Source organism: Sander lucioperca, chromosome 14 (assembly GCF_008315115.2).
Source record: "Sander lucioperca isolate FBNREF2018 chromosome 14, SLUC_FBN_1.2, whole genome shotgun sequence".
NCBI classification, from domain to species: Eukaryota; Metazoa; Chordata; class Actinopteri; order Perciformes; family Percidae; genus Sander; species Sander lucioperca.
This window is the reverse complement of record NC_050186.1, coordinates 31028756-31054226: the sequence shown is the minus strand read 5'-3', so window position 1 is coordinate 31054226 and position 25471 is coordinate 31028756. Positions and strand designations below refer to the sequence as shown.

The 25471-nt window shown below is 40.3% G+C and overlaps 3 protein-coding genes and 1 long non-coding RNA gene across 6 annotated transcripts in view; 1 reads left to right on the top strand and 3 right to left on the bottom strand.

The window, feature by feature from the left end:
- Window positions 1-2019: 2019 nt before the first annotated feature.
- On the bottom strand, window positions 2020-3044 carry LOC116045119 (phospholipase A2-like). Its single transcript, XM_031292634.1, has 4 exons — window positions 2938-3044; window positions 2681-2828; window positions 2453-2586; window positions 2020-2315 (listed from the first exon to the last, which is right to left on the bottom strand). The coding sequence occupies exons 1-4, from the start codon at window positions 2984-2986 to the stop codon at window positions 2197-2199; spliced, it is 450 nt and encodes a 149-aa protein (XP_031148494.1). The 5' UTR covers window positions 2987-3044; the 3' UTR covers window positions 2020-2196.
- Window positions 3045-4046: 1002 nt separating this feature from the next.
- LOC116045120 (phospholipase A2, minor isoenzyme-like) lies at window positions 4047-6145 on the bottom strand. The gene is made up of 4 exons (XM_031292635.2): window positions 5452-6145; window positions 5201-5348; window positions 4955-5088; window positions 4047-4451 (listed from the first exon to the last, which is right to left on the bottom strand). The coding sequence occupies exons 1-4, from the start codon at window positions 5498-5500 to the stop codon at window positions 4333-4335; spliced, it is 450 nt and encodes a 149-aa protein (XP_031148495.1). The 5' UTR covers window positions 5501-6145; the 3' UTR covers window positions 4047-4332.
- Window positions 6146-6691: 546 nt separating this feature from the next.
- Window positions 6692-15048, bottom strand: prkab1a (protein kinase, AMP-activated, beta 1 non-catalytic subunit, a). Of its 3 annotated transcripts, none has more exons than XM_031292629.2 (8): window positions 14926-15048; window positions 12857-13039; window positions 12583-12752; window positions 12112-12205; window positions 11588-11702; window positions 10579-10712; window positions 9728-9796; window positions 6692-8105 (listed from the first exon to the last, which is right to left on the bottom strand). In XM_031292629.2, the coding sequence occupies exons 2-8, from the start codon at window positions 13004-13006 to the stop codon at window positions 8028-8030; spliced, it is 810 nt and encodes a 269-aa protein (XP_031148489.1). In that variant the 5' UTR covers window positions 13007-13039; window positions 14926-15048; the 3' UTR covers window positions 6692-8027. The 3 variants fall into 3 exon arrangements, with proteins under 3 accessions (XP_031148489.1, XP_031148490.1, XP_031148491.1); XM_031292630.2 differs by having other exon boundaries at window positions 12857-13068; window positions 14926-15046; XM_031292631.2 differs by lacking the exon at window positions 14926-15048 and adding an exon at window positions 14763-14860.
- A 558-nt stretch (window positions 15049-15606) lies between these two features.
- The window catches only part of LOC118493057, a 37171-nt gene continuing 27306 nt past the window's right edge, over window positions 15607-25471 (top strand). The window contains exon 1 of the long non-coding RNA XR_004895000.1: window positions 15607-15704. This is a non-coding gene — a long non-coding RNA (uncharacterized LOC118493057). The remainder of the gene's footprint in view (window positions 15705-25471) is intronic.

The window sequence follows — 25471 nt, the reverse complement described above, 5'->3', positions numbered from 1 at the left end:
CACAAACTACCCACATTCAAATAAATCAGAGGACTGGCGTTTTGGCTGCAACACATGATTTGGTATGAATGCAGCCTTTTGCTGAAAACACACCAAGCAGCGGCGAAGTGCCGCTCGTCGCAATAATTACTTCTTTTGTAGCTGAGAGGCGTGTTCAGGTTTGGAAATTTACTTTTTTTTGTCTACCTGCCACTGTGGCTGATGGATTCCAAAATTTTCCAACCACTCAATAGATTATTTTTTATTTTTTGCTGGTGAGTGAAGCAAATCTAGCAGCCACTTGCATATTTTGCCAGCATTTGGCTAGTGGCTGCTGTGAATTTCCAACCCTGGGCATGTTCATGTGTTTCCGGCAGGAAGAATGTTCTTTGTAACATAAGTCAACATGTCACAGGTGTCACATGACTCTCTGGCCACACTCTCTGGCTGAAAAAAGTTGCAGAAAAAAGTTTAACCATCCCCAACCTTTAGTTTGGCTGCACTTCTGCAGAATCAAAAGACCACAGCTCTGACCTATTGTCATTTTGTCTGGAAGACTGTAGGAAACACTGTTTTGGCATCAAAGTGTAAATCATGTTCATCAATTTGACTTCAGACAACAAGTCTCCTGCGAGGCACAACCAGGTGCCTTAGCCACTTCTACCAACCATAACAACAGCAAAGCTACATATAACTATTTGCACGCATTTACAAAAGGTATTAGGTTAGATAAAGGCTTTTCAGTGGTCAAAATATATTTTTGCTCTTTTGCATTTGTCGTTTCTCTCATTTTATCTTTGAGCCAGCAGAAGCTACAGCTGGCTTGTGGCCAGCTGCCAGCTACCAGCTGCTGGTGCTTACAGTGCTGATGCTTAGTGCTGTCTGCACAATAGCCTGAAGACTGATTCCAGTAGGCTGCAGCCACAGCTGTGATCACAAAGAGTGAGCTGCTGGGAGCAAACTGTGGTGGCTTGCTGAAACTAAAGATACTAGGCTGCAATGACCGGAAATTGTTTTATTCTGGTGCCAAGTAACTTCAAAAGCAACCAAAATGTCACTTGCAATCATCAGTTGTGTTTAGCAGCTTTGAAGAGGAAGACATTATAAACATAGCCAGCGGTTGTATAACCAGCAGTGGTGCCAGCGATACAAAAGCAGTTGGAAATTGACTGTTTATTACCCAACACTGTGTATGTAATATTTTTGCCAAAAGCGGCTGATGGCAGAATTAATACTCGGTTTAGAGTGACCCTCCCCAACCTCACAAAAGTAGCCATTTCATGGTTGGTTTGCAAACTGTAAACCTACGTACAGTACTATGTGTACATTTGTCAGGCAAGAAGATGAGCTCAGTAAGTCAGTGCCTCTGAAACAGCCTTGGCTCGTTTCTCAAATTAGTTTTTGGAATTGGTGAAATGGATCTATACACTTTAAGTTTTATGTGATCAACCTATTCAGCTTTTTTTCTATCTAATGTAAATGAATTAAGAATAAACTACATGCAACATGCAAATGTGTGCTGTGAAATTCAAAGTTTACAAGGTTTCAAAAGGTATCAAAATATGTGTTCTACTATACATCGAGTCAGAACTGCTTACGGACAAATCAGAAGTTAAAAAAAAAAAAAAAAAAAAAAAAGTATTGTATTTTCATTATTTGATTAAGCACAAATATTACAAACAGTATATGGGACTTTTACAGAAAGCCTATCAGCAGGTGCCCAGATAGCTCAGTTGGTAGAGCGGGCGCCCATATATAGAGGTTTACTCCTCGATGCAGCAGGCCCGAGTTCGACTCCGACCTGCGGCCCTCCCCCTCTCTCTATCCTTTCATGTCTTCAGCTATCCTGTCTAAATAAAGGCCTAAAAATGCCCAAAAAATTATCTTTAAAAAGAAAAGCGAGCCTACCAGGACAGCTGACACCAAATGCTGTGAGTCTGCTGTAGGCTACTCTACTGCCAATTTCATCCTACAAACCAGGAAAGAAAAAAAATAAGACTACAGTGCCCTCTATGGTTAAAACAGCAATGTGAGGTAAAATAAGAGATCAAACTGTGTTTATCATCAGAATAACTTCACATTACATAACAAACCCAACAAAAGTAATTCGGCAGATGCAGAAATTGTGATACGGGCATGTGTGAATGTATAAGGTGAATATTTCTAATGAATCAACACAAATTGACCAATTGATCTGTCACTTTTTGTGAGCTGTCTTTACTGACAGCGGTCGCTGGGCAGGTGCTCGTGCTCAGGGTTCCAAGGTGATACGCCAAAGCACTCGGCAGCCTTCCTGTCACACTCACAGATGAACATCTCGCATTCGTTGTTTTTGTCTGAGGGAGATAAAGCAGAGAGCACTCTGTGATTACCAAAAGGCCCATACATTGCTATGAATTAAAGGAACTGAGAATAATGTCAGTTTGATTGTGACAGGAACACAAGGAAAATCCCTTTGTTTCACTGTACTCACTGCCACAGGTGACCTTCTTGTTTGCCTTGTCGCAGCTGTAGTCATAATACTCGGTGTACGGGTTGTCGAGGATGGGCCAGCACTCAGGTTGTTGCATTGCATCATTGAAACACTGATCATGCACTTGGCAGCACCTACAAGTCAAACAAGATGAATTTGAAAAAGGCTGGACAAGGTTGTTTTTTTTAAATGACGTCGGAGTATGAAGCAGAGTGAGTAAAATATGACCTGTCCAGATCATCCACAGGTGTGCCGGAGCCTCCCTTTCCACAGTAGCAGCCGTAGTCAGTGTAGTCAAAAAGAGGCCAGCTATCAGGCAGCACACACAGGATCATCCTTCTAAACTGGGTGAGTGCCCTGTAGTCCAGTGAGTGGGCTGAAGCACAACAAGCAGAAGCAATCAGAATTCCGTTTTATACTGGAAGATGCATCTATTCACGACCACCATGCGTACAGATGGACAGCTTTTGTTGAGGTTTACTCACCGACGGAGAGGCCTGCAGCCAAGAGAACCAGAGCCTGGAGGGTGTTCATCCTGTAAGTCAGAGGGCAAGTCACAGAGTAGCTCTCACTCTAACATCAGGCACTCTTTTTATATCAAGTAGGAGACTTGGGAAGTGCTCTGTCAGCTGTTTAAACCACACAGAGTCTCACGGCTCACAACGCACAGACTCTGAGAATTAAACACAAGCCAGCATATGTAAACTCAGCTAAAACTCTCACACTCTCAAAACCCTGAACCCTGAGCCATATGTTTGATGTTCTATCTGGACTAGAGTTGCTCAGCTTTGGAGTTAGGGCTCCTAGATATACCAATAGGGTCACAAGTTATGTTCAAGACTAATTTAAAAGGTTTCAAATGTCTCATCCGCCTTGGTTGAGGTATTTGCTCTCTGAGTGATTTTCTAGTCTCTATGTCATATATTTGTGTGCAATGCTTAAATTCACAATGACACTCGAAGGCTGTAATTGATAATTTGATGTGGTTGTGCCTTAAACATGGGGTTGAGGGTTCCGAAAAGGTCGAGAAACCCTGGTCAGACATTTGTCAACTCTGTGTGCATGACTTCATGATAAAGGGGAAATTATCATAAAGCAGACAGCAATGTGCAATACCCTCATGTTCAACATAGAGATAAACATGGGACAAATAAAACCTGCAAGTCGAAAATTTCTGCCATGAGTACAGAGACATAGAAAAAATCCCAGACTACACGATCAGTGGTGATATCAAAGGGCATGATATAATGAGCACAAGGTTGTACTGTACACAATGTTGTTTTTTTTGTTTGTTTTTTTCCCTAGGATGGCATACAGGGATGACCCATCCTACTCTGCCTCTGATTGGCTTACCGCAATATTCTTGCCCTAACCCTAACCAATCTCACTCCTCATGCCTAAACGTAACCTACCCAACCCATGAAGGCGACAACTACTAGCCAATCAGAGGGAGAGTAGGGTGGTTCATGACTCTGCAAACCTAGGGAGAGAAAAATTGGCTAACTGTACAGTAGCTGTGGAGAATGTGTCAGATTTTCACACACATCTGTGAATTCATAACAGCGCCTTTTTATTGATAATAGGATTTCACATTATAACCTTTCAATAAGTGGCCATTCGTAATGAACAAGTGAGGTAAAATGAGAGATGCAGACCAAAATGTGTTTATTATCAGGATAGCTACAAAAATTACAAACACAACAAACAAAATAAATCAGCAGATGAAAAGAATGATGGATGGTTATGGGTCACAAATATCAGTGGACTCCCAGTACAGTAACTATGAGACATGCATGGGCAAAATGTAAACGGTCAATATGTGAATACTTCTAATATGCCAAGGATAATCAACACATATATTTACTACAGTAGTTTGGTCTTTACTGACAGCGGTCGCTGGGCAGGTGCTCGTGCTCAGGGTTCCAAGGTGACACGGCAAAGCACTCGGCGGCCTTCCTGTCACACTCACAGATGAACATCTCGCATTCGTTGTTTTTGTCTGAGGGAGATAAAGCAGCACTTTGTGATAACCAAAAGGTCCACAAACATTCAAATGAAAACATTTTAAAAACTGAGAATAGTATCGATTTGATGATAACAGGAACAGTTTTTCATCATCGTTTATATACTTTAACACTGATGTGTATATTACCTGAGTCGATAACTAAAAGCAGGGCTGGGCAATATGGAGAAAATCAGATATCACAATATTTTTGACCAAATACCTCGATGTCGATATTGCGACGATTTTCACAATTAGATTTCAGATAAATAATCATCAATAATGTGGAAATAATGACTAAGTGGTTAAAGGCAAATAATAGAACAGCTAGAATAGTCACAAATCAATATGATATTGATATATTGCCCTGCCCTAACTTAAAGTATACTGATAGAAATGGAAAAAAAAATCTGCAACTTTCATGAGCAAAAAAAAAAAAAAAAAAAGCTAGTTTATAAGATCAAGTGAGCAGGGTACTCCTTTGGTGTCGGTTTACTCACTGCCACAGGTGACCTTCATGTTCGCCTTGTCGCAGCTGTAGTCGTAAAACTCGGTGTACGGGTTGTCGAGGATGGGCCAGCACTCAGGGTGTTGCATTGCATCAGAGTAACACTGGTCATGCACATAGCAGCACCTACGGGTCAAAAAGTCAAACAAGATGAATTTTGAAATGAAAAAAAAAAATGAATTCTTTTCTTTTTTTTAAAATGACGTCTGAGGCTGAAGCACAGCGAGCAATTCATAACCTGTCCAGATCATCCACAGGTGTGCCGGAGCCTCCCTTTCCACAGTAGCAGCCGTAGTCAGCGTAGTCAAAAACAGGCCAGCTATCAGGCATCACACACAGGATCATCTTTCTAAACTGGGTGAGTGCCTTGTAGTCCAATGAGTGGACTGAAGCACAACAAGCAAAAGCAATCAGAATTCCATGTATACTCTATTGGAGGATGCATCTATTCACGACTACCATGGACAGCTTTTGTTGAGGTTTACTCACCGACAGAGAGGCCTGCAGCCAAGAGAACCAGAGCCTGGAGGGTATTCATCCTGTAAGTCAGAGGGCAAGTCACAGAGTAGCTCTCACTCTAACATCAGCCCCTCTTTTATATATAGTAAGAGACCTTGGGAAGTGCTCCGTCAGCTGTTTATACTACACAGGGCTGCACGCCTCATAATGCATGGACTCTGAGATTCAAACACAAACCAGCATATGTAAAAGCAGGTACAAATTCCCACACTCCCTGATGTGTGGGTTAGGGCTCCTAGATATAATAAACAGGGTCACGAGTTATGTTCAAGACTAATTTAAAATTTTTGAAATGTATCATCAGCCTTGGTTGACGTATGTGTTCTCTGAGTGATTTTCTAGTCTTTATGTTATGTATCAGTGGTGGAATGTAACTACTGCATTTCTTGAAGTACCGTACTTATGTACAAATTTGAGGTACTTGTACTTGCCTTGACTATTTTCCTCTGGCTCCACTTTATACTTCTTATTCCACTACATGTATTGGACAGCTTTAGTTACCAGTTACTTTACAAAGATATTTGCACACAAAATATATGGAAAATGTACAAGGACGGCTGAAGATTCATTAAAAAACTATTTTTCAAAAATGGTTTAGTAATTTTTCATGCAAAAATGCCAAACATTCCATACTCCCAGCATCTCCAATGTGAGGATTTGCTACTCTCTCTTTTAATTATTTTGATCGTTTGAATTGATCTTAATAATTTAGAATTTTGTACATATGGTTAAACATAACATGCATTGTGAAGTTGTTACTTTGGGCTCTGGGTAATTGTGATGGCATTTCTCATTATTATGTGTTTCTACAAACCAAACCATACATCCATTACTCCAGAAAATAATCACGTTAATCCCAAATTCAAATAACCATAAGCTGCAGTCCTATACAAAAAGAAAATAAATGTCTCTGAAAATGGAGAGAAAAAAAAAAAGTGTACACACCAGCATGGTTCAAAGGGCCAACAACGTTGTTAGTGATAATGCAATTTATTTGAAAGTCTAGCATTTCTGCATCAAAAGAATATTACCATGTTAGTTCTGAGACAACGGCAGAAGTAACGCAAACAAATGAGATCTTTTTTCTGAGATCGTCAGCCTCTACTGGCCTGTAGCATAGAACAAAAATAATTAACATCATGGTCTCATTTGTTCGTGGAAACTATACCAAGATAGCAATGTTTGACAATGACACATTGATGTAAATGGATGCTACAAGTCATATCTTTAACTTAAAACACATTCCAGTCCTTCATACTTCATGAAATACATAAACCATGAAGAGTACAAACATGTCAACTATAAAAAAAACATTAATAATAAACTCTAATAAACTCATAATCCTATGCTGGTCCCTTCATTAGTGATTTGGTAATGTCCACCTACATATTTTGGTTTCCTGTAACATGTCTTTAGTGTTTTTTCATCAACCATCTGAAACTGGCACTGCTACTGAAGATTGGGTACCAACGATGCCATATTGACTGAGCCGGCGGGCAACAACTACTTCATGTGACTCTTCATTTTTGGAATGCATTTATATATAATTAAAGAAGGAACATTATGTTATGTTATTCAGTGTAAAAGACCACTTAACCTTCTTTTGCGTTCAAAAGGGTAAGCATCTTCTGATACATTGTCGTGCTGCAAGTGTACATACACTGTATGCATATTCTACATTAAAAATACACTTTGTTCTCGTAGTGCTAAGCTAATCAAGTTAAGACCAAAAATGTATTCTCAAAAAATGATAAATCATTATGTTTTGGTCTAACTACGTTGTCTTGATCCCAACTAACAAGCTGCTCTTTTTAAGTCTTTACCACAACACTGCAACCAACTATAGAACACTTTTGACAACTAAACAAACATCATCAACCAAAGTAGAAAAAAAACCCACATTACTGAACACTTGAATGATAAAAAAAGATCTACTGTGTGCTTTTTCACTATCACTAAATAAAACTCAGCAATTTATCATGATAAACAGGCAAATGAAAACAGTGGAGAACTACTGCAGTGCATGTATTCCTTCTTTGACGTCCACATTCTTGATTGTAGCGCTGTTGTCTTCTCAATGGTGGGAAACACTACAGCAGCCTCACGTGTCTGAGGACTTTCAGCCCCATTTTCCCAGCATTACCAATCCTCCTCTTTCTGTCTGTTTTGATCATAGACACGTCATAGTGTCCTACCTCATTAGTACTGGCTCTCTATGTCTACTAAGCAAAGGTAGTGTTGAAAACCTCAGAGGGTAATCAGTGAACAAATAAAGGCAGATTATGTAGGATTGGAGTGACTGAGCGGCATTGTATCATCCTAAACGGATGTGTACAACAACTGGGTATACAGTGAGTGTACAAGATATAATCTCTGAGCTGTTAACCTCTCATTAGCTTTAGCTTAACCTGAGATTGTCATCCAGGCGTTATGTCCCGGATTCGCCTGCTCTCTCTGTGTTATAGAAAGAACAGGGGGGAGCTAATATTTTGTACACTCCGTGTACAGTTAACACACTCGGTCGGGATTGAAAAGGCAGTCTTCAGTCAGATGGGCTTATATAGCAAGGTGGTGACATACTTCTTCTTGTAGCGATGTGTCGCACTGAGCACCATCACTCCATCCTGTGACAGAAAGAGACAACATAAAGGAAAAATGAAGTTTAAAAAAAAACAAAAAAACTTCTGAAACAATGAAATGCATGCTTGCAGCTAAGATACATATGTGGGCCAATGGGAACAATGGTATCAGTAAGTGTCACAATACTGTAAACCATAGATTTGTGGGAGGGCCACCCACTAATCTCGTAAAAACAAAATGTATAGAGAAACTTAAAGTGACTCATCTGTTGTGGATGCAAAGCTGCAATAGAGTCTACTGCAACTATTACATGAAAGGATAGGATCACAACCTTTACGTTTACAGAAAACAAAAACTGTTTCACTGTACATATGGGCATGTTTTAAGATACAGGTTAGCAAGTCATTGTTAGAGAAAATGATCTACTATCTGGGTAGATAAGGACATTTTTCTGTGCTTTTTTCTAAGTAGATCACTTTCAACTATTGCAATTGCGAACGATTGATTACATAAAGGTGAGGAGGTGAACCTTCTGACATGTCATTAAGGTCAACTACACCTTTAAGTGTGCCGTTCCTGTTGAATTGGGGGGGGGGGGGGGGCACTCAACATGGGCTCTGATTACAGTTGCACACAGTATGGCTCAGGTATCCAATAGTATGGAAATTCAAGCTATTTCGTCCCGCAAAGCAGATGCATCCTGAGATTTCTGACAGTCCCCAATGTCCAATGTTTGAACTTTCAATGCAAGGCATACAGTATATAGTGCCCTGTTTGTTCTATTATATAGCCAACAGAAATGTGGCTTTCTATTAGGCTTATTTTAGCTTAGTAGCTATGAAACCATCCAGTAAGCGTGCCATGCAGCAGCATTTGTCAGCCTTAAAGAGCAAACCGACAGGCAGCATGTTGATTTGTGAATATTCAGAGCAACATGGGACAACTAACAGAGCTCCAGCATGGCCAGATCTGCTGTTCCCTAATTGCCAGTGCATCTATGGAACCTCTGGGGGAAAAAAAGGAACACTCACTATTAACTTCAAATAAAATAAAAAAAAATATTTTTCATATATACATTACAGCATTTTATCTGCCTTTTGTAAAATTGTGTGATCACAGTTGCAAATCTGCTAACACCCGAGTCCCTTTTTGAGAGAAAAACAAAGTTAACCATTACAGACGCATACATACAGATGAAGCCAACTGGGCAAAAGAAATGTTAATAACTGACTATCTGGCCAGCTGCTAACTCATATGGAAAATACTGCATGTGGTCTAGATGGGAATCCACCAAGCAGGGTACAAGTGTGACCACTGCTTGTCTTCTATTTATAAATATTTCCCCCATTTAGTCTGACACTGCTGTTAGTATTTATATCTTTATATGCACAGTGAGTTTTTTTTTTTTCCTGTCACAATGTGATAAAAAGGGCAATTATATGTCCTTCAGCTCCCTTAGCAGCGTGTTATCATTGTTGGCATTTCACAGATACAATCTGCTGTGCAAGCTATGCAGAAGCTCGCTAACAGCTGGAGCAGCTCACAGTTTCTATTAAAAATGCTAACAAAGCTGGTCATTTCTCAAGTGTCACCACGCAAAGTTTTGCCACAGTCCAGCAAACACTCAATTATTTGTTGATGTGATTCAGTTAGCTTGAGACCTTACCTTAATGGAAAGAGCGTAGAGGTGGTTGAGCATGACATGATTGGGTTCTGGGAGTAATGCAGGGTCACACTGAATATGAAAAGATATAGGAAAAAAAAGAAAAGATTTTGAACCACATTCTCTTCATTGTTCCATGTGCAATATTCATGTTTTCCGTTTCCACGTTTCTATTGCATTCTGTAGATCTTCTGATGGTGTAAAGGTCTCAGATGGTTGTGATTTCACTATTTTTATTATAGATCGGTTACTTGACAAAGGCCTATGACAGGAACCTTGCTTCTTCAAAAAAACTTGTGATGTTTTGATTATATTTCAAGTTAACGTACTGTATAGAATGTAGAGATGTTGAAATTAATCAAATAATCGATGCATCGAATCGTGGACATGGACGATGCTGCATCGATAATCGGCCGGGCCGTGATCGATTATTTCTGTTTACAATTTAATGTATGCCTAACAACCTTTCTGTTTACATATTCTGTTATGTTTTGCACATTCAGGAAGTGCCATGTGCTCAGTGCTGTAGTTTTATGTATCCAATTTATTTAGTATTAGAGCACTGTAGAATGTTTTGTTTTTGAAGCTTGAAAAGCTACGAATTAAATATCCTATATGGCTTTAATAGAAAAATGTACTTGACGCATCGTGATGCATCGAGATATCGAATCGGGAGATCAGTGAAGTTTCACACCTCTAATAGAATGTGACAGACACAGCAAGTTAACGTATTGTGTAGAATATGACAGATACAGCAAAGAAAATTAGGACAAAAAGCTCATTCTTCCAGGAAAATCCACAGTGGAAATAACTGCGTGGAATAAGCTTCATTGAACGGCATCATAGCTACTTACAGAAATCCCAGTGTCTTTGTTGAGGATGACCTGTAGCAGGTGGGGTGGGAGTATGGGTGGAGACTTAAACTTCTCTTCCTGTTTAGGAACATAGGCATCCTGGTGATAGGGCCCGGGAGGAGAGCTGGAGAGGTCTAATGAAGGGAAAAAGGCAGAGCAAGGGTGGAACAGTATGACTGAGACAGAACATAACTTTCAAACAGTTCCCACAGTTCTGTTTAGAAATCATGGCTACATTTTCATTTTAAAATTCAACTACTAATTTTTCATTTCTAAATGAACTTAAAGATCACGGGAAATAAGGCCCTGTTTACACGAATGCACTAGCGGGTGAAAACGACAAAATATTTGATCAGATGTGCCTTTCGTTTAGACTTTCTTGGGGCTTAAAAACGCAAAAAAGTTAAACCACCCTCTAGAGTGGAAATCTTAAAAATGCTCCACCGTCACGTCTAAAGGGTAAAAACGCAGAGTGTGTGTATGCCGCGTGTGTGTGCGCCGTGCGTGTGTGTGTGTGTGTGTGCACCGTGTGTGTGGGTGTGTGTGCCGTGTGTGTATCCTCGTCTGTCCAGACAAAATTTTTGTTGTTCGCTTCGCGCTACTAAGGAGAGGAGAGGGAGAGAGGAGGAGGAGAGGAAGACTAGAAGGAAGGTGCGCAGACTTGGTGGTGTTGTGTGGCAGTGCTTCACACTACCACCCAGCCGCCTGGTGTGCATACTACATCGCATTTCACACACTTTTGCGTCACCATATGCACACAGATCCCCCCCCCCCCCCCCATAACGCTTGTCTAAACGCAGAATAAAAAGTGAGAACGCAACGCCACTTTTGCGTTTTCTACTCAGATCGTTTTCGTCTAAACATAGCCCAATTCAACATGATGTTGACTACTAGTGGCTAGAGTAGACATTGACAAATTCATATTTCAATTCTTTTTTGCACACTTTTCTGTACCGGGCCGTCACAGAATCTAACAGGACGGTCATTGATAAGGCTTGTCAGCACTCACCTGACATGTCGGAGCATTTCTGCGAGTCCACCATTAGAGCATCAAACACCTCAAAGTCCGTTTTCTTCACCTGGATGATATTGTTGACTGTCCCGAGCTGACTGGTAACAACTGGCTGTGAGGGGAAAAAACCATGAGGCAATCGAATTCACAACTGAAACTCAGAAGTATAATCCAGCTAGACCCGATACCATTTCTAGAATAAATGTCCAATCACGGTTTAAATTGAAAAGCATTTTAAAAGGCAAATTACAGGCGAACAATAGTTATGCAAGCCAGACCTTCTCTCAAAAATGTCTCTCACTGCACAATTTGCCAAGTATAAAGGACAAATTAAATTCACGCGTTGCTGTATTTCTACAGATAAACAGGATAATGCTTGTTATATTTACACAGTACAATAGATACAGTCTCCCTCAGATTACTGCTTGCTGCCAGAATACACAACCTACACTTGCGGTTATATACTACTGGTATTACTACAACCTACCGCCCTTCATAATGATTCATTATGTAATGCTGACCTCAGCTGGGTCGTGGGTCCACTGGCCATCCACATAAAACTTGTACTGATGCTCCCCTTCAGGTAGATCAACAATGGCCACAAAGGTGTTCTGACTTTGACACAGATGACAAAAGGGAACATTTGGCACATCAGTGAGTTAACACAGCACCTCCACCTCATTAATAATGTGCATGCCCTCTATTTAGTGAGGGCACACAATGAACGAGTCATTAAACTGGACCTAGAAAATCATTCTTACTCCCAGGCACTTAGAGATGTAGTGAAATTCGGGGTATCGCTTCACCTGTTTCATTCATAAAAACATCCTGCCGTTTCGTGAAAATCACTCGCAACAGCTGCATTTGAGTTTTAATTAGCTTAAATGAGAAATCTTTTCCCATGAGTTAACTAGTAATGAGTAATGAAATATAACATTTCATACACTGAAAAAAGAACACACTATTCCATAGAGTTTAGGACGCTCCCTCACCTTCTAATAAGGGGAATCTTGTTGGCCCAGTTGTTGAAGGATCCAGAGAGGTAGACCTCTTTGCCATCTCCAGTCCAGCGAAAGACTGTGGGGCGGTCTAGAGTTGGCCCTTTGTCATCTGCTTCTAAGTCTTGCTGCCATTTAAGGAACTCTTCTTTCCCTAAAGGCGCCTAAAAATACCCATCAAACAACCAGCATTAATAAACCTAATGTCAAATGGGCATGGCCATGCTGGCAACAGATAACCTATCTCTGAGCCAACAGCACAACTTACTTTCATGTCATCACCGTGAAAAATATCTGCGTCCTCGGGGCTGTCCATCAGGATTTTTGGCCCCCCTCCGTCCTTGGTTCCTCGGCTGTCCCTCCTCTGAGCCTTCTCCCCCTGTCCCATGGCAGCCCTCTCACTGTTGGTATTCCCCATGGCGTTGTCTTCTTGTAGGCTGGCACAAGGTCACTATAAGTAAAAAGCCAACATAGAGAAGACTGTACAAGGCTTGCCTTTTTCTTTTTTTTCATTCATAAAGTAGGCTAATTAATCATTAATAGATAAAGTACAGGAAACAAAAAGTTGCTTTTTACGACCTCATCACTCAAATGAAAAGCTATGCTATACCTTGGGCACTAACGATCCTAGCTAGAATGATTTACAATGAATGAGTTAACTCAAATATGCAGATAGCAATTTACAAGCAGCAGTGGGTCCGAGCCATGTAGAAGGACTTGACAGGATTATAATTTACTCCACTTTAGGGAGAGACACGACACTTTTCACAACACCATATCGTCTGACATCTGACTTTACCCGTTGTTTGCACAATATGGCTTTATACACAAAACAAACTGCATGATCATAAAACAAATTCCTGGAACTGGGAAGTGAATAGCAGTGGACAAGTTTTTTTTTTTTTTAAACGCACCACCTGGGGGCCTGCGGTTAGAATTTAAGCGTCTTGCTACATTACGCTCCAAATTACCCACACATAACATTTCTTTCAGCATGATACCATCTCTCTCTCTTTAAGGAAGCAGCATGTTTGTATGGATTGGACTATTACTACATTTTCAACGTGTGTAACAAGTATTTGAATTCATTTCACTCCAGGATAAAACTATATAAAGACTAGAAACCTTCTTGAGATTGGCTTTCATTTTTAGTTTTAAGTCAGCAATGGTGACATAACCTTGACAAAATAAACACTGTTACAGCAATGGATTACCTATTTCCAGGATGTTTCAAGTCAGTGCAAATTCAGTTTCATACCTTTGTTTAATGAAATGAAACCAACTACCAGAGGTGACATAGACAACTTCAACCAAAGTTGTTTAAAGCTGGAGAATGCACTTTTTAAAAGCAGTATACTTGTTTCCCTACACGTTATTGACACATTTGTTGTTGATTCAATTAGTATTATTATTGGATGTCTCGTTGATAAATACACTCAGTTTAAAGTGATACAAAAGGGTGACAGAAAAGGTGTAAGTATTCAGTGTCTGAGTCAGGGTTAGTGCTAGTAGAGGTAGAGTGCTAGTGTTCAATTGCTCAACTACTGTAGCTAAGCTTTTCTGGTGAAATACAAACAAATATGATCATTTCATGTCAGGGTATGAGGATTGAAAAAAATCGTTTACTGCAGTATCTTTTTTATAATCTTTTGTACATAATTATAAGCCGGTATTTCAGGGTTTTGCTTTTCTGCATACATTGATGGTGGAGTTGGGAGTAACCTAGCTACTGTTCCACTGTATGACAGCAACGCTATCAAGATTGTGAGTAACGTCACTGCTGTTTACACCTCTAGTCAAGGTTTTCTGACAATATTAATGTAAAACGGATGTAATAATATGCAAGATACTAGAAAGTTAGTAATCTAGCACAACGGCACTGCAGTGCTTCGTACGACTTCTTGTCAAGTTTATTAACGTTAAGGTTAACCTTAATTTTACAGGCTATACGTTATAGGCAAAATTATATTTACATTGACGTTAGCCACCAAAATGTAGCTAGTGACCCCCGACCACGGCTAACGTTATGTTAGCTAATCTTAAAACCTTATGTGCAACAAAATAAGCTCCATTACATTACTAACTCTTGTAGGAATATAGCTTAAATCGCCTGTAATGACTGGACTGACGGCAGGTCATTTAGTTTCAGCCACCTGAGTGGCAATAAGAGGTACCGTTGTCTCCTACAGCGAACGTCAGTTAGCAGCTAGGCTCTGTGTGTTGTGTAACGTTAGCCGGTTGGACCTCCTGTTAATTACTGGCTGCGACATAGAAGTGATACCAATTTAAACAATGCATGCACTGAGTATATATGCAGACAGTTGTTTAGTCTTTTACCTAAGAAGCGTTTACCGTCGTAGGTATCCGTGTTAGCTCATCTGACCCATTTCGTCGGGTTAGGAAACATTTTGTCTCAGTAAACAAACCCGCCCCCTGGTTTGCGCACGCGCAGTAGTCCAAACGTAAAAACCTAAGCTATGGGTACACTTAAAAACTTTTGAATAACTACACACAATAATATTTCCCAACATGTTCTTGTTATTGCATTTAAACAGTTTATATAAATGGCAGTCTTGTAGTATTTTATTTTATAATCATGATTATATTTGAAAGGCTATGTAATGTAATTTCATATACTCAACACTAGATGGAACCGTGGGTCAAATACAGTGACAATGTACAGTATGAAAATACAGCTCTGTTTTTTGTAATGTACTTAAAATGTTTTTGTTAGCTGTAAAACGGATGTAATTTAAGGGATGTGAATGAAATGCAACTGTTACAAATCGTATCCATCTTAATTAATTAGGTGACCCCTGTAACACTTCCCAAAAAACATGAACTACAAAGACCAAAAATTGAGTCAGGAAAATGGTCAATGCTGCTAAATATAGGGTGATAGAATAATGGCATAGCATATTGCACCATGGATCATTAGTAATGAAAAATATATATTAGGATCTGTAGTTTTTAATGTCATGCTACTGATTAATGATTTCTTTCAGCTTGTGAAAGTGCCTTCAGCTAAATTTAGACTACACAACAAAACACAACAGCTTTGTACCATCCTTGACATTTTACCGGGAGTTTGTTCAGCAGTACACCATGTGCAGTGGGTGAGTGCAACTTGCCATTCCCAAAAAAAAAAGGTCTTTAAGTGGCCTTTGAAATACGGAGGTCCAGCTGTAGCAATGTCTTATAAGGTTACCTTCAAAATTCCAAGGCTACACTTTGTTTCCTGTAAGTTATGTGATGCCTAAAATATCACTCTCTATAGAGAAGAGATCCTAATGTCAGGCAACCCATTCTGACACAGCTGGTGAGGTCCCAGAGCAGCTGTTGTGCCAGTATTCCTGTCAATAGATGAAGTAGATATTTTGAATTGTGGTAGCAGAAAATGCACAGATGTAATTAATAACATTAACGATGTTCCAATTCAGGTGCGCCAATGAGCCAACCGAGTGAGCCAGCATGCACGGGTGACATGCCTAATGGAGTGTATAGCCACAATCAACGTTATTAGTTACACCTGTTTTGGACCACTTTAAAATATCTCCTGTTTGTCAATGTTCTCATTTTGTGTCATTTTCACGTTGTTGTTTTTTGGATTTCTTTAAAGCTGCACAATGAAAGCTGAACATTTAAAACAGTAGCATTTTTCTTTACTTTTTGGGGATACAGTTCAGTACCTTCTCTTACAATATTTTCTGTATGCAGAGTCGTGTTTAGCTGCAGCAGAAGCCAAAACAGCATCCTTGTTTTGTCCGCTGACCAACATTCTCTATAACGCCACCAATTATCTTTTTCCTAAACTTCGACACAAATTTAATAGAACTAATGATGTTCACCCCCAAACAGCACACCAATATCCTCCAGACACAGGGGGGCTGTGAATGCTGGAGGCTTTTGTCACATAATGAGGAGCTAAATAAAAATAAAGTGTCCAGCAGAGATGTGCAAACAGAAGGGAGGTTAGATTTCACAGGACCATTTGAAAATGGAAGAATCTACATTTCACAAGGCCCTGTTATCTACAATGTCACAGCAGACACAGCCCCAAATTATGGGCATGGTCACAGTTGAATGCAGTGCACAGATGTCAGTTCACACCGGGTGTTTAATTACAGAGATTTCATTTTTCCCTTCACAGCCTTCATGCCTTGTAATAACCATCTCATATTGTTGGTTTCTTCTCAGATGGCTTGTTAGCAGGGAGAAAACATTATTGAAAAGTGAAAACAAGAAGACTGTTCATGCGTGATAAAATAATTTATATGTGCATGTTTTTGTGGCGATAGAGGAGCGATACGTGCCACACAACACGTTCACGAAAGCACTTCAGTATTTCATCAAATCAGTTATTAAAAATCCAAGAGCCAGGCATTTTAGACTGCCGTCCTGGAACCAGACAGCTGTAATTGGCTCACGACAGCCGAGGAGACTGAGTGGGATCCAAGGAAGAAGTTGGGCTGGCTGGTGGATGTGGGATGTGATGTTTTCGCTTGCATGCGGAGGTGGATCTAAAAATGGATCAGAGCTATGGTATGGCGTGTTGTTAGTTTTGATGTGTTGATAATCGGTTGGCAATGGTAGAACAAGGACTGTGGTGGTAGTGGGTAAGCCCTGATATTGGATCTTCTTATGACTTTTTGTCATCCAATGTGATCAGAGCTCCTACTTTCTGTCCGTCTAGATCTCCCTATATCAACCATATATTATGATTTCTCATATAGATAGATTAGGAGAATTTCCATCTTAATAACAATAACCTGAATGTCCTCTTTGATAGAATTTCACTCTACAGCCAAAAAGACTAAAGCTAAAGCCCAAACTGGGAGAGCTCTCAAAGCCTCATTAGAAATCTTGAATTGGCCAACAGACCTGCTGATGAACTCTGTGATGTGACTGATGTGCTGACATTTTACTGTGGCTCCATTCTGGCACCGCTTCCCCAGAGCCATGCCCATACTGCCTATTGTTGTTTACCCTTACTCATCCCTGCAGAGTGAAGCCATCAGACAGCACCACAGCACCTCAGAGCAGCTGGTCCTGATACATTCTCTGTAGGACAAGCCAGATAACCTTTATACTGAGCTCCTCTGGGCATGGCATGACTCACAAAGTCACACTTGTTGCCTTGGCACTCTTTTCCTTTGTGAAGCATTGAATGAAAATGTGTTTTATTGAAGTGCTAAAATTTCGAATTTTATGGAATAGGATCATCTTTTTGTCGAGGCTTGAAGGGAAAAAGTTGGTGTTATTCTGTGTTTTTCTTCTCTTTCTTATCGTCCAAAAAACCTATTAAGCCAAAAACAATGTTACAGTAGTCCATCTCTCCATGCGTTCTGACTTCCCTACCATCCCTGATGTTACTTTAACAGGAGTAAATTGTGCATTTCTTAAGGACTATTTGTAGAGGCGGATTAATACACGTTCAGTGCTCTGAGTATTTACAGCAACAAAATGGTGTATGTGGGACTGATTTAAAAACTACAGTGCCCATGTTCATGGCAATGATGGAACATGTCAGCCAGTGTAGCATTGTGGCTCATTGATGTGTATACTGTGGATTGCACAGAGGAAAAATCTATAACAAACTTTGGCTGCGCAACTTTGTTGACTACAAGAAAAAAATAGAATATTGCCAGCTTTATCCTTTAACAGCATGCCCTTTAGTTAAATCCTTAAAACATATACTGTACAGCAGTGAGGTGTCTGTTTATTTTGTCTGAGTTTCACACTGCTTGCTTGAAAGCTTGATTAGTCAAATGGCCTTACATCTTGTCAAGATTGACTGTTGTCTACTAGAAGTGGAACAACTTTGTTGAATGGATGGTTTCACTGACACCTCTATCAAACTGTGTCATACGGACCACTGCAGCTGTAAAACTCTGTTGTACAGAATATAAGAACTGTCAATATCCTCAGGGAATACAGGTCGAAGCTAGAGTGAAGTGTCCAAGGTTAAATTTTACTTTTTTTTTATTTAAAGGTGCAGTAGGTAAGACTTATAAAACTAACTTTCTGTCATATCTGCTGAAACTGACCCTATGTTCCAGTAGAACTACATGAAACAGGTAATTTAAAAAAAAATCTGGCTCCTCTGGCACCACCTACAGCCTGTAGTGTGATTTGCAAAAATCCACCGCTCCCTGTTCAGATGCACCAATCAGGGCCAGGGGGGGGTGTCTAACTGTGTGTCAATCACTGCTCATGCACACGCATTCATTCTCCCTTGTGGGGGGAGGGGTTCAGGAGACTGTTTTGGGCTTTAGCGGAAAGGGGGGAGGGACTGAGAAGTTGTCGATGTTCAAATGTTTTGGCTAAGTCCTGGATCTTCACAATCCTACCTACAGCACCTTTAAGAAAGAGTCATCATTAAGCCTTGACACAATATGTGCAAAACATAAAAAATGGATTGTGCAAAAGTAGAGCAACTGGGTTTAAATGTGATTCGAGAAAATCTTAAAAGATGTTGATTTCAATTGGTAACATTATAAAGTTGTCTCATCACACTGACACATTTGTTAATTAGTTTTAAGACTGGACAAAAAGGCCTTTGAAGGCGCGGACCTCTCCAGTCGCCTTTCTGTCAGCTCCGCAAAATGTATGCTGAATTGTCTATTTTACAAATATTAGTTGTGCTTTACGTGGTTGATGTCAGACGGTGATGGCATGTGACTAAGAGTCCCTAATCAGGATCGGGAAAATCAAGCCAGTTTCCTGCCAACTCGGCTAGCCTAGGCTGGCCGGCCAAGTTTTCAAATGTAAACATCTCGGTAAACACCACAGAAAAGGTGGTAAAGGTGAGCTCAAGCTAGCAAGACCATCTCTGCGGCTACCTCATGACTACGAGTCGCTCATCATGATAGGGAAATCAACTCACCAGTCTCCTGCTGACTCTGCCAGCCTGGCCGGTCAAGGTTTTCAAACGATCCTGCTAGCCAGTGTGCTAGTGTCGGACGGTGAGCTAGGTGGCCTCCGTGCCTGCGTCGGTTTCAAACGTGATATCGGGTGCTGAGGTGTCCTTTTGCATTTGCATTTTGCAGACTTTGGCATTTGTTATTGACGCAAAAAGTCTCCTTTAGCGTCATATTTTGACGCGCTTGGTCGGGACTCTTGGCGTCACTTTTTAGCGCTCTGGGTCGGGACGTACGTTTAACTAACATGCGACACCAGAACGGGACAGTAAGGTTTAGGAAAAGAGTGTGGGTAGGGTTACAAAATGTACATTTCAGTGACACACCGGACAAGAACGGGACACTAACCCCGGTCTCCTGGGTGAAAGTCCTGTGTTGTTTGACCCATCCACCACCCCAAACAACCTCCTAAATGCAAATTTTAGGTCTTTCATACTACTCGCTACCTCTTAATACTACGTCACCTTACAGCGCCGCAGCCAAGCAGCTGCTCTGCCCTGTGCGTCCCGTACAGACACTAGAGGGCGATTTTTGCGTCGGTATCCGACGCTGAGAGCCACTGTCCAAGTGTCAGTATTTTACGAGTTGGGAGAGAGAGAATGGGTTGATCCTGAAATGCTGGTGCCATTCAACTGGGTGAACTTGTTTGTGTGTGCTGACTTGACAGCCACATTCTGCTTTATGATTAAATGATTCACACATTTGAGGAGCTGGTGGGATAAAATTCCACTGGAAATTTAAATTACTTTATAAGACAGACATTTTTGCAGTGTGTACTTGCTATTTGTACATCCACAGTGTGTTTTTTTTAAGATGTTATAAAAGAACAAGAGAAATAAAGGCAGATTTTTATGCTATTCACTGTTTTACATGCTGTTTTCTTTTTTAATCAAACCGGCAAGTCTTATATTTTGCTCCAACCTTGTAAGTGTACTAGGCCTTTGTTTGAAGAAACAATCTTTCTCATTAGCCCAATAATTTGTAAGGCTATTTGGGTGGGACAACCTTGGACTAATTCAGAGCTCAAGTTTCGCATTTGACTGAGCATTAAATGTAGCAATTAGCCTGGTCAAGAACGCCATCATCGAATCTGTTATGAAACAATTGCATAACATCCTCATCTAAGCAATTTCTCTCTCACTCACACACACACACACACACACACACACACACACACACACACTGTTTCTTTGTGTTCTTTTATCTCTATTTTCTGTTTTGTTTTTGTGTGTTTTTCTCTCTCCCATTCTTACTGTTTGACCTTCAGTTCAACATTTGGAGAGATGCTACTGCTGGAAGTTCTATTTTTTTCTTTTATTGACAGATAAAAAAGTGAAATAAGCTTCAGGGCATTTATAGCTATGCTGTCTGACTACTACCAAGTTTACTTTAAGGCTTGAAAAGCCTTCGGAAGCTGCAAAGCACTGTTCAAACCACAGTTTCTGTCCACCTCTCTCTCTTGCAAACCCCTTAGTGAGAAAATCACCTCTTGGTGATATGAGATGCTTTGTCATTTTAATTGTAGGCAGGTGAAAGGTCCAGTGGCCATGAAAGGCACACTGTCCTCTTGATGTAAGCTTGAATAGGCAGCTCCTGTCTGCTCCACAATTGCTACTTCTGACTGTCACTGTGCTACGACCCTGCTGGATAAGCATTTCAGAGAAAGCCCTTTCCCCTCTGTGGAATGTATAATCTGTGCAACCGCACTCGATGAAGCAGCAGTTATATCATACCATGTTTTATTTTCTCCAGCCACTTAGAATAGTAAGCAGAAGGCAATCAAATTGAGGGATCTGATAACTGGCTGAATGTTAAAGAAGTTTAAATTCAGTGCTACTTTACTGCCACTTTAATTGACTGTTGGCTAATCCCTGCCCCCCAGAGTTACGTTTGCTACACCTGTCAAGCTTTCCAGTCTAGCATGGCACGTATGCAGTTTATTATTATAGAGCTCAAAAGTGTGGTTCTGGAAGTGAAAATCCCATTAATTTTCTCCATGAGGATTTTGATTAATAGCCATAATGTCTAAACCATCCAAGGTAAACTTATCACGAGCCACGGGATTGTGAAACAAAGGTTTATGCATCTGTAGAAGCCACAAGTACGTATGACATCAATTTTCTTTTAAGAAAAACATGTTTTATTCCTGATGTCATGGAGCACTAGACTACCCACAATCCTAAGCGTAACAGTGACGTCTGTGATTGGTGGCGCTCGCTGTTACCATGGAAATGTTTATCGCACATGTGAACCCACGAACGGCTATAGCGACCCGCTACCACTAAAGTCTATGATCGTTTATTATCGTAATAAATCAGTAAGATGTTTTTTGCAATCGGATGTGACGATTTTTGACGGGAGGGTGGAGCTGGTGAGGATGACGTGGCCAAGCCATTAATGTTTATGGTTGCAATGGCGCTGCACTAAGCTAAATGCTAAATGGGGAAAGTTGACGATTTTAAACCCTTCTGACCCTTCGGACCCTAGCGTAATTCATCTGCATGTACGACCGGAAATTGGCAAACTTTACCAGCTAACGCTGGCGGTAGCTAGTCAGCTTGATTGGCAGAATGCTGAACAAGACATTTTTAGGCGGCCAAATGTTTCAATTAAAAAACACAGTGAGAGGGTCAACGTTTAAGATGAAAACATAGACAAAACCCAAGTTCACGGCTATTTTAATGTACACAATGCCATGGTTAGCATTGCTAAGCCGCTGTCCTGATTGACAGGTCGGCGTGTAGCTACGCCCCTAAATCATCCCCTGCTTTATCATCAATTTTAAAATAAATACGACAATAATTTACAACATTGACATCATGCTGTATTTAAGAAGACTTGAAAGTAGCGATTGAGGCCATAAAAGTATTATGAAAATGTTTATTGAGGTAATAAATCAAGTAAGAAGTAGGGTCATTTCCGCATACACTATACTATAGAAACTAACTTATTTTTGCAACCAGTAGAGTTGCCCCCTGCTGGAAATTAGATAGAATGCAGGTTTAAGGCATTCCGCACTGGCTTCACTTTTCAGACCCGGACAGTCTACGGTCAATCCACATAGACCGCCATGTTAAAAAATTCCAAATTTACAGCAGAAACTAACTGGGTGAGCCAGAGGCCGCCCCCTTTTTAGCCTTTTTCAAAATGTTTAATGGTCACGATTCATCTTGTAGCTGGTTGGCTTTGTTCCAGGCTTAAAACTGCCTTTATGTAAGCATTTGCTGAAATGTCAATGGAGAAATTAAATGAGGAAAATCACTTCAGGAACTAGAGGCATTCTAGTCCGGATTGACAGTTCATTAACTGGTTAATCGGATAACCGCCAGATGTCCCTCACCTTGCAAAACTCCTTTGGGAAACAACACAAAATTTAGAGCTAGCAAGCTACATGCTGAAAATGGCAAGTTTTGAAGAAAATTTGGATTGTGCAACAAGGCAGGCCTGCTTGGTTCTTTTAGGGAATGATTGTAAAAATTTACAATGAATATGTTTACACCATTTACTATTTATCTAGGACATTTAGGGACCGATTGGCAGGGATTTGCCATGGACAAAATACACACGGTGATACACTGGTAGGAGCAAATTACATTGAAGCAGCAGGTTGAACAGGCTGTGGATGGCAGACATTGGCTTTTAGTATCCTGGCTTTGGGCTCATTCAAACAATATCACTGATGCTCGGTAGATGGTCTGTTTTAATCACGCTCTGCGGAGCCATCCGGTCTTGTACATCCCATGCCAGTTTGTAAAGTTTCCAGTCAAAATGCTTTCTATTGCTCCTCTAGAAAAGTTAACTAACTTCTTAAGCAACAGCTTAAGAAGTTAAGCCATTGCTGAGCCTTTTTTGTGAATATTTGTGATGGCCGTGACAGGTCCTCTTGCTGATTCCCAAAAATCTTAAACTGTTCTCGAAATTATTTGTCATATACTGAAAAAAAACCCAGAGGTAAACAAAGCAGTAGGCTTCTCATTCCTCATGACAGAGGTTACCGTCAACTAAAAGTAAGCTGGTTTTTATCAGCTGTAACCTCATGTTAACCCTCTAACTCTGTGAGTTGGTTGAAAACACTATCTGTAATTGACTTTTTAATGTTTCTAGTTGCTATGTTTTAAAACAAGAACCCTCTTAAAGAGGATTAAATATACATATGATGGCAACATACGTCATTCATGGAGTGCTGTGGCATATGGGCAGCCCACCTAGGTGCAAAACCACGGACAATTGCTGCACAAGGGATGGTTTGAGGGAACAATCAAGTGTCTTTGTCTCTATATGTGTTTGCCTGTTTGACTGATTGTATATCTGGTTGTAACTTTTGCAAAAGAAGTTTCAAACCTCAGTTGGACTTAATTAATAATGCACCATAATTAAAATATAATTAGTGTGAAAAGCTTCCCTGTATACCTTTTCACATGCCCTGTTTGCCTAGATTTTCTACAGCAATCACTGTCAACAGGTCACCTGTGCCTCGTTAGGCACAGGGTGGAGCCATCAATCAGTTGGTTTATTTCTAATTTAATCAAAGAGATATGAAATTAAATAGGTTTTCCTTTGTTTATATGCTTGCCTGTGCAAATAATAGCCTTGGTGATGTTTTCTAAATTTAGATTTTCCTTTTTTTTTTTTTTTTTTTTTTAATAGCGTCATTGTGGTCAATTGAAAATCTGGGCTGAAAAAGAAGGGCAGGGCCCAGTAGACTCTTCATCTTTCTTTGTGACTAGACACTGTTGGCTAAGGGTGGGGGGCATAAAATTCATCATAGGGGGAAGAGTTTATTATTAGTTGCTCACCTTGAAATATCGTTTAGTTTAGTTTATTAGTTTGTAATGCCGTGGACAGTCCCCTTTAATTAACTATACAGTAAAAGGAGCAGCTTTAGCCTCAACGGCTAATTTTCAGCTGTAGTCCCCAGCCAGCTGACAATAGGCATCCTAAAATACAAAGGTTAACATATTAAAATGAGTTACATTACATCTATAATAACAGCGGGCCTAAGCAAAAATGGTTAAAACATACAAAGAAGTGGCACACAAACAAACAAGCACAGATAATTGCAATGGCATTAAAGCAGACCACGCAGTTAATACAATACGAAGGAGACAAGAGAAAGGAGAAAAGTCTCAGAGGCCACATTGAAAGCACATACAAGACATAACGGAGGCAGGCAGCAGAGATGGAGCGACAGCAACAATGACTATGTCACATCAAACACACATCACATCTGACAGATTAATGTTTGCAGTAATAGTTATCGGACTGCCATGTTTTAAGGTGTGTTGTAAAGGTGGAATATGTATGTATATTTTTGATTGTAGTGGGCAATGAATTCCAGTTTTGTAATGCCGTAACAGAAAATGATAATTGGCCAAATGTACTTTTCCTGAATGGAATTAGAAGGTCACCTCTAGAAGCGGTGCTTCTAGTGATCTGACTGCTGTTGTCACGTTGGGTTATGAAAGAGTTCAAAGGAGGAGGAGCAGTGTTATGCAGAATTTTGTACACCAGACAGATGTTTTTGTATTTAATGACATCTTCCCAGCTCAACAGTTTACGGTTATTTAGGATAATCCACTGATACGAGCTGTTCGTTGGCATTTTAATCTTTGCTATGCACCTGTTAGGATCAGGTTTAAGTGGAAATGTCTTCTGGTTTATCTAATCCCCACGCAGTGGTTAAGTCCAATTAGTTAACCCCCATGCAGTTGTCCAATAAAGGTGGAGCCAGGAGGGGTATATAAAGCCACTTAGGCATTGACTGTGGGAGAGTTGTTGATGGGAGCAGCTTTTTGTGAGACTGTGTTAATGCAGTGTTTGCAGTTTATTTGCGCTGTGTTCATTTTTTGTTCTTCTCCTCTGTTCCATTGTGATTTTTGGTCTTTAATTCAACATCTGTTTTTTTTATACTCACCTCCACTGCTAGGCAGCCACACTAAATTCCCTCATTCATGTAGAATTAC

What these genes read in the sequence shown, in the direction of transcription:
- LOC116045119 (XM_031292634.1), bottom strand. Translation starts at nt 2,986, where the DNA reads ATGAACACCCTCCAGGCTCTGGTTCTCTTGGCTGCAGGCCTCTCCGTC. An exon ending in GGCTGCAGGCCTCTCCGTCG is followed by an intron (nt 2,829 to 2,937) that starts GTGAGTAAACCT and finishes GTTGTGCTTCAG; the next exon opens with CCCACTCACTGGACTACAGG. An exon ending in CAAGAAGGTCACCTGTGGCA is followed by an intron (nt 2,316 to 2,452) that starts GTGAGTACAGTG and finishes TATCTCCCTCAG; the next exon opens with ACAAAAACAACGAATGCGAG.
- prkab1a (XM_031292629.2), bottom strand. Translation starts at nt 13,006, where the DNA reads ATGGGGAATACCAACAGTGAGAGGGCTGCCATGGGACAGGGGGAGAAG. An exon ending in GAAATGCTCCGACATGTCAG is followed by an intron (nt 10,713 to 11,587) that starts GTGAGTGCTGAC and finishes TCCCTTCATTAG; the next exon opens with ACCTCTCCAGCTCTCCTCCC. An exon ending in TCTACGCTCTTTCCATTAAG is followed by an intron (nt 8,106 to 9,727) that starts GTAAGGTCTCAA and finishes TTTCTGTCACAG; the next exon opens with GATGGAGTGATGGTGCTCAG.
- LOC116045120 (XM_031292635.2), bottom strand. Translation starts at nt 5,500, where the DNA reads ATGAATACCCTCCAGGCTCTGGTTCTCTTGGCTGCAGGCCTCTCTGTC. An exon ending in GGCTGCAGGCCTCTCTGTCG is followed by an intron (nt 5,349 to 5,451) that starts GTGAGTAAACCT and finishes GTTGTGCTTCAG; the next exon opens with TCCACTCATTGGACTACAAG. An exon ending in CCTGTGGATGATCTGGACAG is followed by an intron (nt 5,089 to 5,200) that starts GTTATGAATTGC and finishes TTTGACCCGTAG; the next exon opens with GTGCTGCTATGTGCATGACC.